At 38.4% G+C, this 18529-nt stretch overlaps 1 protein-coding gene across 2 annotated transcripts in view; it reads left to right on the top strand.

The window, feature by feature from the left end:
* Positions 1–11254, top strand: part of EFNA5 (ephrin A5) — a 205926-nt gene extending 194672 nt beyond the window's left edge. The window contains exons 3-5 of one of the 2 annotated variants that reach the window (XM_041395886.1): positions 1439–1504; positions 1900–1980; positions 7141–11254. In XM_041395886.1, coding sequence (XP_041251820.1) covers positions 1439–1504; positions 1900–1980; positions 7141–7262 — 269 coding nt within the window. In that variant the 3' untranslated portion in view covers positions 7263–11254. The remainder of the gene's footprint in view (positions 1–1438; positions 1505–1899; positions 1981–7140) is intronic. The other variant, XM_041395887.1, reaches the window with a different exon arrangement.
* The last annotated feature ends 7275 nt before the right edge of the window (positions 11255–18529 follow it).

Raw genomic sequence — 18529 nt, 5'->3', positions numbered from 1 at the left:
TTTTTTGTGGTTGCACTGAATTTGCTAGTTCTTGGTAAGTTTTAGGAAAAATCGGATGCCTGTCCTGCAAGCACATCATCGAAGACTTAGGAAATTTATTTCAAATTAGTTGAGGAGCCATTCTGTTGTAAGCTTTACATGAAGACAAAGAGTTCATATGTCTATGTATAAATTGTTTTCGTTGTTTGTCACACACAAGGACATGAATGAAATAAGGGTAAACAGAGGAAACTAACATCTTGTCAGGCCAGTCATCTTTCCCAGTAGTGGCCATTTAATGCAAAATGCAATTCATGCTGCCCTAATACGTAGATGTTGAATGTAATGAAAGAAAAGGTCCTCTGCAGTGCTTCAGGTAATATTTTTAACAATAGATTAAATAGGCATTTTCAAGAAAAAAAATGTGAATGGTCTTTTACAATGAAGATTTTCATGCCCAAGTCAAGTTACTTGGTTGTGTATGTTGAATTGTGGGCCAATGTACAATATCAGAATTGCAGATACTGAGGAAATTTACTGGTGTGTAAATGTTGGCAGACAGTGCCCAAGGGATACCCTCGTGGTGAGAGGCAGGCATATTTCCCTATTATTTTGTATTTTGAGGCAAGAATGGTTATAGAAAGGAAATTATCACAATAGCACTTTTTTCTGTGAAATCAGTAGGTGTTGCCACTAGGCTTTTGTGGATGACCTTTTGCATTAGGGCTAGACATATTTCCACTTAATTTTTTTCTCCTAATACAGTTAGTATTCTTAAAAATTAAATACTTTTATTATTATGAGGAAATTATGAGGGAGGGCAGAAAGCAGGAATAAATTGATTTTGTTTTGTTAGCTATATAACAAAGGGATCATGTTTTGACTGAAGTAGATAAGTATTTCCTCAGTAAAGACCGATGCATATGGAGACTGAGTTTGCTGTAAAATTTAATGGTGTGTATTTCTACTTTGATTGAATATATAGATACTTCCATTTTTACCACTGTCATCTTTGGTGTAATTTTTTTTTCATCCCTTTTTGGATTGTGGAAGTCTATGGTCTAAAATTTCAAGGTTAGCTTTTCTCTGAGTGTTCTGTATTCTGAACTATTTTTTCAATGTGGACACATGCATTATAGCAAAAACCATATTAAGCAAATGTTCAAGAAGAAGGTATGGAAAGGTGAAAGGAGGTAATGAGACATTGAAAGTAGCATGTCCTGCACTTCATCCATGTAAAATGATAAAGAAATTAATTTAAATAAAATCTACAGTTATTATATGCTTTTGGATAATCAAGCCACTTTGTGCACTTGAAGTCCTTATGTTCAGGGATTGAAGTGTGTCCAGTCCTTCAGATGAAGGAAAGAGAAAGAATATTTTATTTCAGCACAAAAGATATTGTGGATTTTCGCTCTCTTACTCTTCCACTTATTTTTCCTTTTTCTTCATTTTACAGCTTCTGTGATCCCAGATAATGGAAGGAGATCCTGCCTAAAGCTTAAGGTGTTTGTGCGACCAGCAAGTAAGTTCTTCAGATTAAGATTTTGAGGGTGGTTTTCTAGCACCTTCTTTACTGTGCAGTCTAGTAAACAATAAATTCATCCTTTTTACGGTTAAATCTTGTATCTGTTCTCTACATACAGCAATATTTGTGTTATGATTTTCATTGTATTTTCTTATCATTTTTCATAAAGTTTTGTTTGAATTACTCAGAAGTTGCTAGCTTGTTGTTTCTTGAACTTTGTACAAATGGAAGACTTATACTGGCATTTGGACAAGTGCCACAGACTTTAAAATATGGATATGCCTAATTATGTATAGTAAATAGAGAGAAAAAAAAAGAGAGAAAAAAGGAAAGTGGGGAGTGTAAGGGTGTTTGACTAACGTATTTGGCTGTTATCTCTATTTTTGTTATAGACAGCTGTATGAAAACTATAGGTGTTCATGATCGTGTTTTCGATGTTAACGACAAAGTAGAAAATTCATTAGAACCAGCAGGTTAGTATGCTTAGAGAATCTCTTTTAACAAATGCATGTATCCCTCTGGTGCTTCAGTACTTTATTTCCTCTTCTCTCTGCATGCTTTGCATGGTACAACTGCCCTGCTTTTGCACATTTCTAGCAGTGCTAATACAGGCTGTGGTATACTTCCTGTATCCTTGTTTAATTCAGGGAAGTAAAAATGTTGCTTTGTGTGGGTTTTTTTGGGGTGACATGATTTAGCAAAATTTGGTGTGTGCCAGTGTAAAATTTCTGCTGGTATACTGGAGCCACTGGCCCATTCAAGCCAAACACTCAGCATATTGGCAACACACTCTGTTTGCTAATTGGACCCAAAGTTTTAGAAATAAATTCAATGGGTGCACTTCATTTGTTAGGTGATTTCAAAAGATTTTCAGAAAAACAGGACCACTTCTTGTTGAATGCCAGTGCATGACACAGGTATGCAACTGAGTTTTTGTGTAAAAAGAAACTAGTCCTTTAAAATTTTATATAGTAGTATATGTACTTCGTTAGGCAAAGTATCATTTTACATATGTGCATGTGCACACACTTACAAACACTGATATTTAGGTAAATTTATAAATACAAATTTCTCTCCTGCTTTTATTGAAGGAAACTGAAGCTTTGGGGAGCTTTTCTTGCAAAATACTGTCTTAGGGATAAGGATTTTCTTCATCGGCCCAGGGCAAAGTTACATTAACTTCCACCATCAATCAAGCTACAGTGTCTCCATGTGGGAAGTGCATATGTATTGTTTATGTGACTGAAGCTTGTGACAGATAGAAGTGTATATAATTCTAGGGGTATGAGCAACCCAAACAACTTAAAAGGAGTTAAAATTAGGTAGGTATGTAGGAAAAATATTTGCAGTGGTGGTAGACCTGTTCATTTTACCTACACCATACTTACATGTTGTATTAAAGCCTCAGTAATGAAAATAAATAGTCAAATACACAAATAATATCAGAAAATATTACACATGTATCATTTAGTACATACCCTAAAGAAAAGATTACTGAGATTTTTTTCTCTTACATTCATTATTTGAATGTGAAGCAACATTCTCTTTGCATGTAAAACAACATGAATTTTTTTCTTTTTTACATACAGATCCTTTAATTAAAATTCATTCATTATACATAAGTATAATAAGGCTTTTACAATTTAGCTGATTTAAATGATTTACCTATGGATAAATGATAGAATTTATTATTTTTCTTTAGAATAGTTTTCAGCTCTTTCCTAAAAATTTGGAGTTTGTGAATCAAAGATGTTTTCTAAGTAAATCTAAATGCAAGGATAGTGCACTTACATTGGCTGTATTTATACAGTAGCAGCATTTTCTACAGAAGACACTAGGATGTTCTCTCACTGTCTCTACCTATGAATTTGAAATTCAGTGCACTTTTTTACATTTTGTGATTTGATCAACATGGTCTAATTAATGTGCCTGATATTTCTTGCAAAAGAGATCATCTTTTCTGAGTAATATATGTCTGATTTTGGTAAACTTGATAAATTTTTGTTTCAGCAGTGTTTCTCAGTTCCTACTGATTGGCTATAACTAGCTAACATCATCACAAAATCATTAGAAAGCAGCAGGCAAACCAGGCAAGCAAAATCAAACAAAGAGCATCCTGCAGTCTGAGATTAAATACTGTTTGTGTTACCAGGGGGAAATAATAGCTTTAATGAAAAGGTTTGGTACCACAAAATTCCCACTCCTGATATCAGTGTATATTTGTATTATTAATTGGGCCAGTCACCATTAGATAGTTAGTCACTCTGAGATGTGCCAACTGCTGTCACATTTCTCTGTTGTTGGCCTGTTAGGGTTGCTACTGCCTTGGTGGATCTTGTTGCATGTGTTCTGTCTCATGTACTAATTTACCTGTCTCTGATGAGCATCTTCTGCTTCTGTGCTCTCCCTTAGCCTGCCACGGTCTTCTTCCACAGTAGACACAAGAATCGGAAGGCAGGAGGGTCATGTTCAGCAGATTACTCACTGTCATCTTTCTTGTAAAAATCACCATTTGTGTGATTTTTGAACCCTTGTAATTTCACTGGTTTTGTTCAGAAATTTGTAGGAATCTACAGTGATTGCACTTTCACAAGTGGTGGAAGTAATTGTCTCTATTCCTATTCCATCCTTTCTGTTTCTTCTTAATAATAAGAAAGAAAAAGTCCTTAAACAAAAATTGCAGCTGTGCATATCTGAAAATGTGATACATACCTGAAGCATGTGATGTAAGGCTGTGTGATCTGAAAAATTCATGGCTGTCAAAATATATTTTTCTGTACTGCTGGTATTCCCATTGTTTAGTAGTGACCTTCTGGATTTTACTCAGGAATCTTTTCTTCTTCATCAATTGTCTTCAGTGTTTCAAATGAAGCAAACCCTCTTCCCCAAGCCTTAAAGGCTGTGCAGTTATGACTCTGCACCTCCAAGGAAAATCATATTGGTAAAGTGATTTTCATAACTGAAGATTAATCGTGTTCTAATATATGAGTGCAGAAACCTTGCAACAGCATTGAGAGAAAACCCAGATGATTTCTCAAAAGGAATCCCTTAATGTCACTTGGAAATTAATTCTTCTGTGAAGAATGGCTTTATAAAAATGGCATCATAGAATGTCTCCATATTTTTCATTTAAGAGAAGTAATCTTTTTAGCTTAGTGCTTTTTCATTGAGTTAGTAGTCAGTGTTCCAGTCATGGCAGTATCTGATAGTCAGTGAGAATGAGGATTTATTACTGCTATATACTAGTTCTGCCCTATTGTGTTTTAGTGCTGACTCACTGATGTAGTTAGGCCAAAATTGTTGACATTCAGTGTTGAAAATTCAAACTTATTTGCAATTCTAGAGGTAGAAGGTATTATTCTCCTCTGTAGTTTTAGTTCATCAGCAGTGAGTAAATGTTTCTAAAATGGTAAGAGCTAACTTTAAATATATGAAAGGAGGTAGAACTGGCAACACAGGTATTTTTTCCCTGTGACTTCTTAAATATGTTTTAATTGAGAAGTAAGCTTTTGTGAAGTACTCTATTGTCATTGCCTTGTCACCATAGTGCAAGGCTGTAACTCAGAAGTGAAATGTGAACAGCTTTTGGTGTTGATGATTACTGAATATAGCATTTTCAGAAGCCAGCATTCAGTGATATTTTTAGATTCCTTTGGAATAATTCTGGAGGAAAAGATAACAACATTATTTGGGTCCAATATGCTGGGAGGGTCTCCTTGCCATACATGGTGCGGAACTGCAACTTAAGCCATTCCAGACAGACTTTCCCACTGACGCCACAGAATCACAGAATGGGTAAGGTGGAAGGGGCCACTGGAGGTCATCTAATCCAACCTCTGTACAAAAGCAGGTCCCCTAGAGCATGGTACTAACGGTTATGTCTAGATGTCTTTTGAGTCTCTCCAGTGAGGAAGACTCCACACCCTCTTTGGACACTGTTCAGTGCATAGTCACTCACACCGTGAAGTTCCTCCTCTTCAGGTGTAACTTTCTGTGTATCAGTTTCTGCCCTTTGCCTCTTATGCTATTGCTTGGCATCATCAAGAAGAGACGTCTGTTTCTCATAAACATGAACATATTTACAGCTAATCAGTGCTTGCTTTTCATACTTTTGCCATGAGCAGCACTGAAAACCTGCCTTATGTGATTATAGCATCAGTTAGTGCTGGAGAAAGTGCATGTGATAAATTGCTAATTTGGTTTACTGTGCACCTTGCTGTGTAACTGAGCTGGGGCTGAAGAGCCTATTAACCTAAATTATGCTAAGTGCTCTCCTGATTTTGTGCTAGGTATCAAAGATATGAAAGAGAGGGAGCTTGCCTGTGGCTAAAGCCAAGTAACATGAAAGACTCCATGACAAAGCAGCATGGTGATCCCAGTATCCTGACTCCTGCTTCCCTTAGTGCCTCTAGCTGGAACTGCTCAGGTCTCACCCAATGTAATCTTGGCAGTGCAATTTTTTGAGATGGGACCTGAGACAGGAACATCATTGACATATTAATATCTCTTATAAAATAGGGAGCTTATTTCATTAAGTAGATGAGATACTATGCTGGAAACTTTGGTGTCCTAAAATAAACTTACAGATACATTTTGAGGCCACTTCACACTTCCTAGAAAGGTTTGGCCTTTTCTTTTCATTTAGTAATGAAAAACAAGAGCTGATTTTTATGGCAAGCCATAGACTGATTGTTTTTGAATAGCTAAATTAGACAGCTTTGGATATGGAGGATGTGGAGGGCTTTGCAGAGAAAAATACTACTGCTATAACAACACCAAAGTTGATTTGGACTTTGCCTACTTTTTCTATTTTATATGGCTTTTAGGCTGATCCTAAGTTTACAAAAAGTTAACAGGGCTTTCTTTATTATGTGTCATATATTTAGTATTTGTTACCTTGTTTTCTTCTGCCACTAATGCATAAGCATGTTTTCCTAACTCAGCTGGTTCTTTTTTCATTAGTTCTAGCAGCATATATGTAAATCTCTATTTTGTGTACCATGAAAGGTAGTGAGATTTTCCAGATTGAGTATATATTCTATAAGATTGGTGACTGTCATGTGTTAGCCTTTAAAATTTTATTTCAAGAAAGAAGGAGTGATCTTACATCTCCTGCTCATCCCTAGATGCAACATACTTCAGTGGAAATTTTGTGTATGGAAGGTGGGGGTCTATGCTTGGGCTTACAGGCTGTCATTTCAAATTCAGGAGCCAAAATCTGTAACTGAATAAGGAGACTAACTGCAAAATTAATTCTGGGCCTGTGCAACACTTTTGAAAATCAGGTGTTTTTATTTAGCTGCCTCCCAACTGATGTTGCTATCTAATGACACATCCGAAGCTAGAACCACAGTGTTTTACTGAAGAGGAATCTTTCATTCCTCAATCTGCTGAAATCTGACTTACTTTCTATCCTTCTGGTCTTCAGTGGGAGTTTTGCCAGTAAGAAATGCAGGACTTGGCCCCGAGTTGGTTACATAATGAGGTATTACACGCTTGTGAAAGTCAATGACAGCACAAGGTTCATTGCCCTATTTCATAAAGGCACTGAAATCTACTTCTAGTTGTCATCTCAGTGAGAGTTTATTAAGGATGCAAAGTCTCATTGGAATGTATGCTTTCTGTTTGAACAGATGATACCGTACATGAGTCAGCCGAGCCATCCCGTGGTGAGAACGCAGCACAGACACCAAGGATACCCAGCCAGCTTTTGGCAACTCTGTTGTTCCTCCTGGCAATGCTTTTGATATTATAGCACATATGCTCCGGCAACCTGTCACAGAAAATACCAGGGTCTTGGAACATCAAAGATCCACCTAACTGCTCATCCCAGGAAAGGGACTTTATTGTTTTTGCAGATGTCAAATTGTTATTTTTCCCTTTTCTTCTCCCTTTTAGCCTGAACTCAGCAAAAATTTGAAGGGGATAACTAGCTTCAGCACCCACCCCTACCTACCCTGTGACTTTCTTAACCCCTCCATATAAATAAAAGGACTCCAGATGAAAATGCCAAACTATAATAGTGACACTAGTGATTCTTACTTTCTTCTGCATTCTCCTTTAAGAAGTCACCTCTGTTAGCTCACTGTGTCATCCGTATATGGATAAGAAAGTGTAGTGGCAGATGTAGTCAGTGAGGGGTAAGGAAAGAGAGTGAAAGCCTGGGAGAGTCTTTCTCTGTGATACTATATTTATGCCTTCTAGTTCAGCACTGTAAGATGGTCATGCAAGGCATTGTGTCACCATGTCTGGACTGGATGGGAGATATTAAAAATAGACATAACACCATTTCCTCCAGAAGTTTCTAAATGAACAGGCTTCTGAAAGGGGAAGATGATATTTCTTGTGGGTCTCTTGAAAAATCTTTGAGAGTAAAACTTTTGCTCACAAGTAGAAATGCTGTCTTTGGTGAGAGGAAAAAGTTAGTATTTAGGAATGTTAGCACACAGCAGGCAAGGTCGGATTTAGGAAACTTCACTGGGGGTGTGAGTGCCTCTGTTATTTCGTTTTAAGGGGATAATGCACACCGGCTTATTTTATTTTAAAACAAATCACCGTGGTGCTAAAATTTTTTTCTTGAAATGCAGAGGCACTTTTGAGAATAAAGTGACCTTCCCCAGCGCTGACTTAGTAGCTGATAACCTTGGATGCTGCTCTGGGTGCTAATACATGCTAAAAGAGGACATCGGTGCCAGGAGGAAACATGTTTGGGACATAGGATCTCCAGTGTTGTCTTGATTTGTCTCTCCTGTAAGTTCCTCAATCATGGGAATAAATCACATGTAGAAGAAGCCAGGGCAGTCTAATAGCATTGTTTGGTGGGGGAAAAGAAAAGTGTGGAATATAAATTCAATGCTGATTTTTTATCTTTTCCCCTTCCAGCACAGTGTGAAGAGTAGAGGAAACGTATTTATCAGCCGGTGATAAACTAGATGGGCTCCCAAAGACTTAACAAAATATTTTTTTAAAAATCCACTAGAATAGAAAATACATTATTTAGATATACTTTATGCTGAGAGTGAGTATATATGCTTGTCCTATTTAAACGTGACAGAAGTGGTAACCCTTGATGGAATTAGGAGTGACCTTGTTTAAGGAATCTGAGCCTTGGCTAACAAAACTTTAAAAAGTAATTTGCCAGGAAGTGCAAGCCTTGGGTTATTTTTTGGCTAGGCTGCCATGAAATTCAGACTGCTAAGCCTAATCAGTGAAACTTCAGACCCAGACTGAAACAGAGCTTTTCTGACAAAAGCTGTGGTAATTAAGTTATCGTGAAACAAAACATGGAGCATATTCAAGCAAAACAAGATTTTTCTATATTAATCAGGAAGAAAATTTCTGCCATAACAAAATTGAGTGATGCCATTAGTGGACACTACTTTATAGACTTTATATTTTTAAATGAAGAAAGGCCTTCCAGAAGTTGAGGCAGGAGAGGGGAAAATAAATTTGATATGTAAAGGGAGGTTTTATGCATGCTGAGCTATGACCTGGGCTTGCCTGATACCATACATGTTCATGAATACAGGACCTACAGGAGGAATGCAGGAAATTCAGTTTAGTGTGAAGTGCACAGAATAAAGATACACAGTCCAAACAGTGAGGGAAGTCATCATCTTATTACAGGCTGTACGGTACTTTGCTCTCTTTAAGGTGTATATATTTGATACACTAATACTTTCTGTAGGTAGGAATTAAAAAGCTTTGGATGAGGTGAGCTTAATCAGAATGCACCTTATCAAATTGTTAACCAGCGTACAGATAATATTGCATGATGTGTAACCATATTAAAATGATTTACGGAAATTGCAGGCAGTCACACAGGTAGTGCAGATTTGATGTAGAAATGGTGACATTTGTCATCCTTTGTCTCTGAATGGTGTTGAAGACATCCATTTACCCACAGCAAAGGATTGTCACTAATGTTACTCCTGGTGAAATTCACCCCTTCACGTTGTCCCAGAGCCTTGCTGCATACGTGAGGGGCAACACAAGCGATGATCCCTGGGCTGCCCAGCATGGCTGGAAGCAGCATTCCAGGCACTGCCAGTTTCATACTTGATGGCATTAGGCAATCCCAGTCATACCAAATACATAAATGTTAGTGGGTTAGTGTTGCAAACCTCTGGATGCTTTAAGTGCAGATGTTGCTGAAAATTAAGGAGTTTGTTGCTCCCTTACTCTTCATCTGCCCCTGCTCAAGTCTGAGATACTGATTCTCCCCAGCCACAGTGGGTTACTTGCACCCATGACCTGCACTCCTGGCTGCCAAGGGCATTGCAATGTGAAGCAGGTGAAATAGGGATCAGTCAGTTTAGTGGATACTGTGTATCCTTCAATAGACAAGGTAACATTTCGTGTTAGTTTAGAATATTGTTTTGTACTGTACTTACCTGGATGGCGAAGGAAAGACAAGTAAAACTTAAAGCTACATTCTTTAAATTCTGTATTATTAGCAACCTCTGTTGTATATAGTGTTTGATAATAAAGTATTAATTTGATTCTTATGTCTTTTGTAAGTGAGAATAGACTTTCAGGATATTAAAATCACGTGTTGATAACAAGATTTCCAGGAGTTTTGAAGCATCAAGTGTGATCATGGCTGAGAACTGAGAGACAAGTGGCCATGACACTGCAGCATACAGGACTCATATTCGAAAATCGTTCATCTGTTGCAAGACTTCACAATGTCAAGATCTGGAACATGACTTTTGATGATCAGTGTTTTATCCTCCGTGTGTAAAGGTCTTATGTTGGAGCCCTGTGGTTTCTGTGTTAGTTTTGTTCTTTTGTATCATGTTTGTTTCTAAAAAGGCTTTGGGGATATAATAACTTTTTTGTTATTTTGTTTGTTTGTTTCTTTTTAATTAGGTTTTTTTTCCTCCTCTTTTCCTTCTGGATTTGTTCTCATGAATAGTTTTTTTCCAGAAGGGATCTTACCAGTGTCATGTGCGATATATGTATGTACTTGGTTCCAAAAGAACTAGAAGCATATTTGGGAAGTACTGAGAGTAGTTGAGTGGATTGTTTCCTTTCCTCCATAATTATGAAAGGAAAGTGGTTGTGTTTGTACCTGTTGATTCCCACCCCTAGCCCTCAAAACTGAACTTAATCCATTGCCTAATGAGTGCAATGGTTCAGCCACTTTCAGAGGTTTAGAGTATTAACTCTTACCCTCTTTTCATTACACTTGGATTTTGTAATCACCAGTTTTAATGTACAACCCTCCACACTTCTCTTCCCTCTTCCTGCCCTGCCTCCTCTCCCACCCTCCTCCTCTTTTAATTTGAAACTGTGAATGGGCAGATCTGTTTCTGGTCTGGCATCACTGAGTTTTTCCCATGCATTCGCCCTTGAACTTCTCAGATGTGAGACAAATCTCCCTACAATAGGCTTGCTGCCATTGTCTGTACAGTTTAATAGATGCTGGCATGTTGGAGGTTACCCATGAGTCTGCAAAATCCGCTTACCATGCTTACTCTTGACACCCCATTGAAGACATTCATTGTGTATGCATCTGGGTATGAAAGTCAGCTCAGTGTGGTCCTGTGCTTGTACTGCCCTGCTTTGCAGTTTTTTTGCACTTATTCATTGAGTGCTGTTTTTGAAATGCTTACATTATATAAACTTAAAACGTTTAAAAAAAAAAAAAACACCCAAACACCTTGCCCCATAAGATCTGTATTTGTATATACACGTGTCCGTACAATTATACTTAAATAAAATTAAAGACTTTCATCATTTTAATTGGTTCTTTTAGACTACATTTTTGTTTAATTAACTGCATTTTCGTTTTGTGGGCTGCTTATACCTACCTTACCCAGAATCATAGAATGGTTGGGGTTGGAAGGGACCTTCAAAGGTCTTCTAGTCAAATGCTCCTGCAATGAGCAGGGTTATCTTCCACTAGATCAGGTTCCGCAGAACCCCATCCAAACTGACCTTGAATGTTTCCAGGGACAGGATAGGACTTGAGTATAAATGGAAATGGGTGAAAAATCCACTTTACGGGCACATCAACTGAGTACCTAGAGCTGTAACTACCAATGCCCTGGCAGATCTCTGCTCTTCACCCTTTTTAATGTGTTTAAAGCTCTTCCAAATACTTAAGAGGGTAAGAAGCTGTATCAGCCAAGTGCTAGTGCATTACATCATCACTTTGCCCTGCTCTGGGCCTTGCAAATGATCTTCCTCCCTTGGGTAACAAGTGGTTGTAAGGTGCAACCCTTACTTGAAGAGTAGAGCCAGCCCCAGAGTTGTGCAAATAGGGCAGGTGCAGTCCCCCTCTTCCCAGGATGTCTCTCAGACTGGCAAGGAAGTCTGAGAAGTGGCTTTGAAATATTAGCCGTATCTTTCTTTACCAAAAAGGCTCAGAGCAGCTGAGTCTAATGAAAGGGAGAATTCATTAGGGGACCTTATGGAACCAAGGTGTCCTCCTGAAGGGAAGGGGTAGAAAAGTGGAAGCAAGAAACTGGATGGCTTTCTCCTCCTCCTTCCTTTCACCCTGCCCCTAGAGGCTGATACAGTAGTACCTCTCAAAAACTACAGGATTGCATTGGTGTTGATTTGTGTTTCATTCTGAAATAGTTGTCTTTGGCAGTGTCTGCTCACTACTCATATGATAAATTGAACCTGAGAATTTAGGTCATAAAAGGTGGGGAGTACATACCAAAACCTGTAGTACATGCACTGTGCTTTCAAAACTACTGCAATTACACTGTGTTAGCATTAAGCTTTTTATTATATTTAATTACTAGACAGGGCAACAAATACTAATTATAACTTACTCTAATCTTCTTTTAAAATGAGAAGTAACAGCTTAGTGAGAAGAAAAGTTTGTCTGAGTATTTGATACAAAGAATTGATGCACCATTTTTTTCCTCTGGAGCTGTGATGTTACAACCAGGAGAGTTGTGACACATGTTCAGTATGTCTTAACATAATATCCATGTCCAGAAAATATCCTGCAGTCTGACACACTTAATAGCCTTTGCTCAGAAGATACTCTGCTTTTGCTGAGAATGGTATTTGATTTCATTTTTCTGCATTAGTGTGCACAATGGGCCTTTGTACTTCCTCATCTTCCCTTCTGCAGAACATTTCTGCTCACAGAGTACCTCTGAGGGCATTCCTAGGAATACTCAGGCATGCATCATACTGCTGTAATATAGTTGTGTGCCAAAGTGGTTTTATTAATTTAGAACAAAACTTTGATTTATATAGGTTAGAGATGTGGTAATCAACTGGGATGGCTAAATTTTTTACAGGTTTTAACAGCACAGGAATCAAAAGTACCTCCTTCCTTATAACTCTTATTTTTGTTAGCATTTGCCTTTACTGGGAAGTTTAGTTTAAAGCCCGATTCAACTTTCTATTACAGATGTATGCATAAGAGCCCAAACCAAGACTGAGTCTTCACTGTAAATGCTGCAGTGCAGGCAGCTCTTATATGTGGCTATTTGTGCTTGCTTTCAGCACACTTTATTTGCTCCTGCTAATCAAACAACCTGAAATATCACCAATTTAAATTTTTGTTTAAATTTTCCCTTAGATCAAATAGAAGATTTTAAAACAAAGTCTTGTTGAATGAAAAAATAAACTCTAAAAAAAATTCAAAAATAAGAGATACTACAAAAATTCTTGTGCTAAGTAGATTTTCTGTTGGTTCCCTCCCTCCAGATAAATCTGTTAGCTGAAGTAGTTACTGGTGTAAACTGCCTGTGAATAGACTTGTTTGTTTGTGGAAATTCGTAAAAACATGAAATAGAAAACCTGGAAAGTGCCTGATTGCATTCTCTGGTCTGTGCTTGCAGAAATCAAGGAAAGATTTCCCATTGACTCAGGCCTATGTTGCTCAGTTTTGAAAACTCATTAGCATTTAAAAATACACACCTCACCTTGCTATTCTAAAACAGGAATAACTTTGGAGTCTTGCATTCTGCAAGGCTTCTCCTGGAGCTGCTGCACGTGGAGCTGGCAGCTCAGGATTTTGATGAACCAGGCCCTTGTGAGATCTTCCTCAGCTGCTGAGTGCTCTGTGTAGCAGATGTTTTAATGGCAGTTTTTAGAATTTGTTTTGGAAGGAAATTTTTGTTTTATCTCTGCCATCAAAAAGATCTTGAAATTGGAGTGCATGAAGAGTAGATACAGTGACTTTCACAGGGTGGAATACAGCTACACTTTGATTTAGCACAGCTGCAGAGAGAAGAATGGCAGTTCTAGCTTAAGAAAGGATTGAACAGGAGTGTGGACCATGCACAATGTTAATGGTTAGACTTTAAATGTGAGGCAAAGCCGATAAACCCATGCAGTGATGCTTATCATGCTTTCTACTTTAGTTTTACAATATCCTGGTTCTTGCACATAGTTGCATTACAAAAAACCCTTGCATTCCCCTTGGCACAGAAGCCAAATCAAGTGTGCATGTCATCCTGTCTGGTGAATTTTTACCCTTTTTGTGGTTGTTTATTTCATTAGTTATTTTGCATTCATTTGCAGGTGAAAAGAAAAGGAAAACTCATGCATACTTCCTATGCTATAGTCTCATTAGCCAGATTTCCTCAAAACTCTTATCCTCCAGAGAAGTTTTGCCAAGTAGATAAATGAAATGCACATACTATGAATATTTATGCTGCTTTAATGATCAGATTTTTGCATCCATGAATAATAAAGGTTTTAACAAGAACAGATAACAAGATTGGCACAAAACAGTGAAGTGGTTAATATAGCAACCTCTCTGTTGCAGGATTCCCCTGAGAGCAGCAGACTGAACAATCTTCCTCCCCTTCCTCTTCCTCTAGCACCAAAATTAGTCTGATGGGACATGCAGATCCTCCAGATAGTTTTGCAGAAAGCAGGTGTTTTATCTACTGCTGGTTCTATAGCCACCTCTTTCATGCTTTCTTTGGGGAAGTTCAAGGTTTTTTGACTGAAAAAGGACCTTCAACTTTTGAACATGATTTTTATTTCAGATGCTCTCCAACAACATTTGCATTTGAATCTGAAGCTACCACTTTGTCTTTTCAGCAGCAACTGGCTGACAAGTGTTTGCATGATTCAGAAGTTTGGGAGCTGCAAATCAAAGCAGCATGGTTTTCATGAGCTGAGGTAGGAAAAGGTAACCTTCCCAACTCCCTGTGCCAGCTCAGCAATGCTGAAGGGCAGTGCTTTAAAGCCTGTATTTGGTGAGAAACAGGGAAGCTGCAAGGTCCTGAAGAAGGTCCTGGCCTATATCTGCAGCTGCTAAAAGCTTGATCTCTTCAGTGTTAAAGTGATATGCTTTAAGTTCATGATAGTATTGTGCTTAGAGGGGACACTGAGCTTTCTTCTCTCTGATGCTTTTTAGATCAAGGCTTTATTGCATGTTTACTACACTCTGGTGTGCTGGACATGTGGGGGCAGGTGTCAAGTGATGCATGTGTGGACAAGAAAGATCAAACCAGCAAGCTCCCGTTCAGAGATACGCTCACCCTTTCTCTCTCAGCTCCTCCCTGTGCTGTGCTGTTGACAGTTTGCCTTGCTGCCATCCCAGCTCAGTGCAGGTGTTGGTGAGGATCCAGGGTAAATACTCTGCATTCCATATTTTTGCCACTTGAAGATACCAAAAACTATTTGCCTGAACTTTGATCTTTGGCCAAACCTTTCCTTTGAGGCTGATATTCGGGGCTGATAGTCAATGATGCCTGCCACATTTTACAACACATCTTGTGAAGATAGCTCAAGCTGGGCCACTGATGGTGACCTTGCCCTCAGTGTAGGAGCTAAAAGAGCCTTTGGGTAAGAGCTGGCCTGGAAATCTGCCTAGGGCTAGGTATTGCAGCCTAGATGAGTCAGGCAGATTTCTCTCAAATATCACAGATATTTGAGAGAAAAGAAAGGAATTAAATAAATCTGCTTTTCTTAAAAGAAGGAAACAAAATTTAAAGCAAAGCCATGACTATTTTCAAAAAAGTTTACTTAATTTTATTGATTTAATGGATGAACAATCAGGGAAATAAAACAAGATTTTAATCTTAAATGCAGATTAAAATAAATAACCGTATTGCCACCTTCTGCGTGGTGGCATGTACAGGTTTATTTGGTGTTACACCCAGCATACTAAAAAGAAAAAAATCCTTCAGATTTTAAACAGTTTTTAAAGTATTTTTAAAACTTCCATCAAGGGGCAAGAAGCTTGCTATGAACAAGCAGATCCTTTTTTTCTATGTGCTTATACATGACACACAACCAGAACCATAGAGCAAGTTAGCACTGACAGTATTATCTGGGTGTCTTGTCACTACTCTTGTCAACTGTTTGCTCTTTTTTGCATCCTTTCAGTGAAAACTTGTCCCAGAAACCACCATGGAAGCTATTTTCTCTATTCCAAACATAATTAAAACAAGAAAATTGCAAAAGAGTAAATTAAAATCTCAGGCACTACCATAGTTTCAGGTCTCTTAGGTAACAGATAACTGTCTTAAAGTGGGATTTAATACATGAAAGAATAATAAACCTAATAAATCTGTTTTGAGATGTAGTGTAGTTTGCTACCTGCTTCTGCTTCAGAAGGCTGAGTACTTTACCAAGTTTCTGTATTTCCCCTCTTCTCCTGAATAAAATGTGAAGTCTGAAGAAATTTTCGTGGGCAAGACTAGAATGCAAACTGCCATGTGAAAACTCTGCCATGAAAACTCTGTCATGTGAAGCACCTGCTGTATTTGCAGGAGCAGGGACATATATAACCCAGGGCAAGTCCTAATAATATATATCCCAGCACTAAATCTGTGATTGAGGAGTTGGAAAATGATTGTTTTGGTAATGGAAGAAGAAAATACATGCAGACTTGCAATAAAATTGGGGGGGGTGGCGGTGGGTAGGGGAGATGGTAAGTTAAAGAATGTCCTAATTGGACATCCTACAGAGAAATGAAAAAAGAGAACCATTCTTGTGGTGGAACATCAGGGCATGGAAGTTCCCAAGAAGAATCATCTGAAGGAGGAAGAGAACACACAGTGACTCATTGGGCAAGTAGTTTCCATTTGGAAAAATTAGGCAAGAAACATTAGCATGCCAGTTTCGAGAGTTGTTTATAATCAACACAGTACACTGCTTATTGCATATACAGAATGAGTGTCTGGAAACTATTGTGCCTCATTTAACCTCAGAGTATTCGCTGTTTGACAAAAAGGGCAAGAGAAAAACAATGCAAGTGTTTGAAATCTAGCAATAAACAGAGAGGAACTTTCTGAACTGGTCACCTGGTGCTGTGCTCTGATCCCTGGCTTTTAACTTCTCATGTGTCTTCAACTAAATTAGGAGAGACAGTAGAAATTCTGTCTAGAGGGCATGCTGGAAAGAATAAAATTTAAGCACTATATCATCAAACAAAACGTGTCTTGTAAACGGTCCTAGTCCAGCTACTAACAAATACACTCATACCCCACTGTGCTGTATGTACCCAGCTGTGTGATTTGCCTAACTGTTTACTTTCAGGGAATTGTTAATCCTACCAGTAAATTAGAAGTTTACAGGATTTGAATAGTTTGAAACAGAGTTGTTGAATGCACTGGGATCAAGAATAGGTAGGAAACCACAGCAGAATAAGGAAATACATTGTTTATTCCTTGTGAGCCAGCATAGTCTCCCCTTTTGCCCAGCTCCAGCAACCAAGCACTTCTTAGTAAACAAGCTCAAGAGAATTCCTGTCAGTAACATCATGCTGCAGGAGAGGTGGCCAGAAGAGATCCTGTGACAAACTTGTTTGGGCAGGCCATGAGGTGTGGATACAAACATGTGTTTGAAAAACCTTTGCACAAGCAAAGCTCATATGATAGACTGTTTTTAATACAGGAAGGTGACTAAAGCTGTGGCAAAGTACATATTTATCAGTTAGAGTACTCCAGGCTCTAAGGAGCACTGTAAACACACTGTGCCAAGCCTGGCTAGTGATCATAGGAAAGAGAGTCCATTTTACCCAGAAAAGTTGACTGCAACAGGATGAGGGCCCACTGGGGATGTGCAGGTGAAGACAGAGGCAACATCCATTCCATGGACTGCCAAGTTTCCAGTTCATCACAATCTGAGGTTTTCCTATATGAAGTCAGCCTGGCGCTCCACACAGAAACAGGGAGGCAGGAAAACCCCATAAGACAAACATATTTTAGCTTTATTATCAGAGGTTAGCATTGCTCCCTGGCTGGTTCCCAAAATGATTTTAATATACTATTTTTCTGTTCCTTCCCCTCTCTCCACCCAGCCTGCTTCTTTGAAACTCTTGATATAGTGTAATTAACTTTGCTTTGGCCACATTTCTTGTGACGTAAAGGAAGGATGGAACATTATGTCTAATAGGTAGATACCCTCCAAATCAGAAAAGTCTCCTTGTAAGATGTATGTTATGTGAGCAGAGGACAGTCACAGCCAGAAAAGGACTATGACAAATAGTGTGGTCTCTTTAAATGGCTCCTAGGCACTGTCTCTTGCCGATCCAAAAATCTGGGGTTTTTTTCTTAACCAGAATACATTGACCTCTCACTGAATTTGTTTACTTAGCGTGATTTCCATCAGATGGACAGTGACCCTGTTTCTTCTTCAAACCTTTTCTTTAAGTATTGTTCCAAACTTAATTCTGTGCTGTCACATGACATGCAGCTTTTGCCAGCCCCATATGCTTTTAGCTGGGAGGCTAAAAGCGCTTGTGATGCCTTGCACTCAAAAAACACTCATAACAAATCTCTCTAAAATAACCTGCCAAATGGCATCTTTGTAAGTCTCACTGTCTAACATCGGAGAAGGGAGCAGACACCAGAAGCTCAGTGTGCAGAAGAAGTAGCAAACACCAGTTACCCACCTGAAGCAAACAAGTAACTTAGAGTGCTTTGCAGATCCCCCCACTTCTATTTTTACATGGCAATATCAATCCTTTGCAATGGCTGTTAGAATTTAAAATTTGGAATAATAGGAATGGCTGGAAGGCGTAAAAAATTAACTAAGAGTTTGAACAACACAATATAATTCTACACTCTGTAGGCAGTTAGATTG

This window comes from Onychostruthus taczanowskii, unplaced genomic scaffold (genome assembly GCF_017590055.1).
Source record: "Onychostruthus taczanowskii isolate IOZ18803 unplaced genomic scaffold, ASM1759005v1 scaffold120, whole genome shotgun sequence".
Taxonomy (NCBI): Eukaryota; Metazoa; Chordata; class Aves; order Passeriformes; family Passeridae; genus Onychostruthus; species Onychostruthus taczanowskii.
This window is presented reverse-complemented; position numbering and strand designations above follow the sequence as displayed.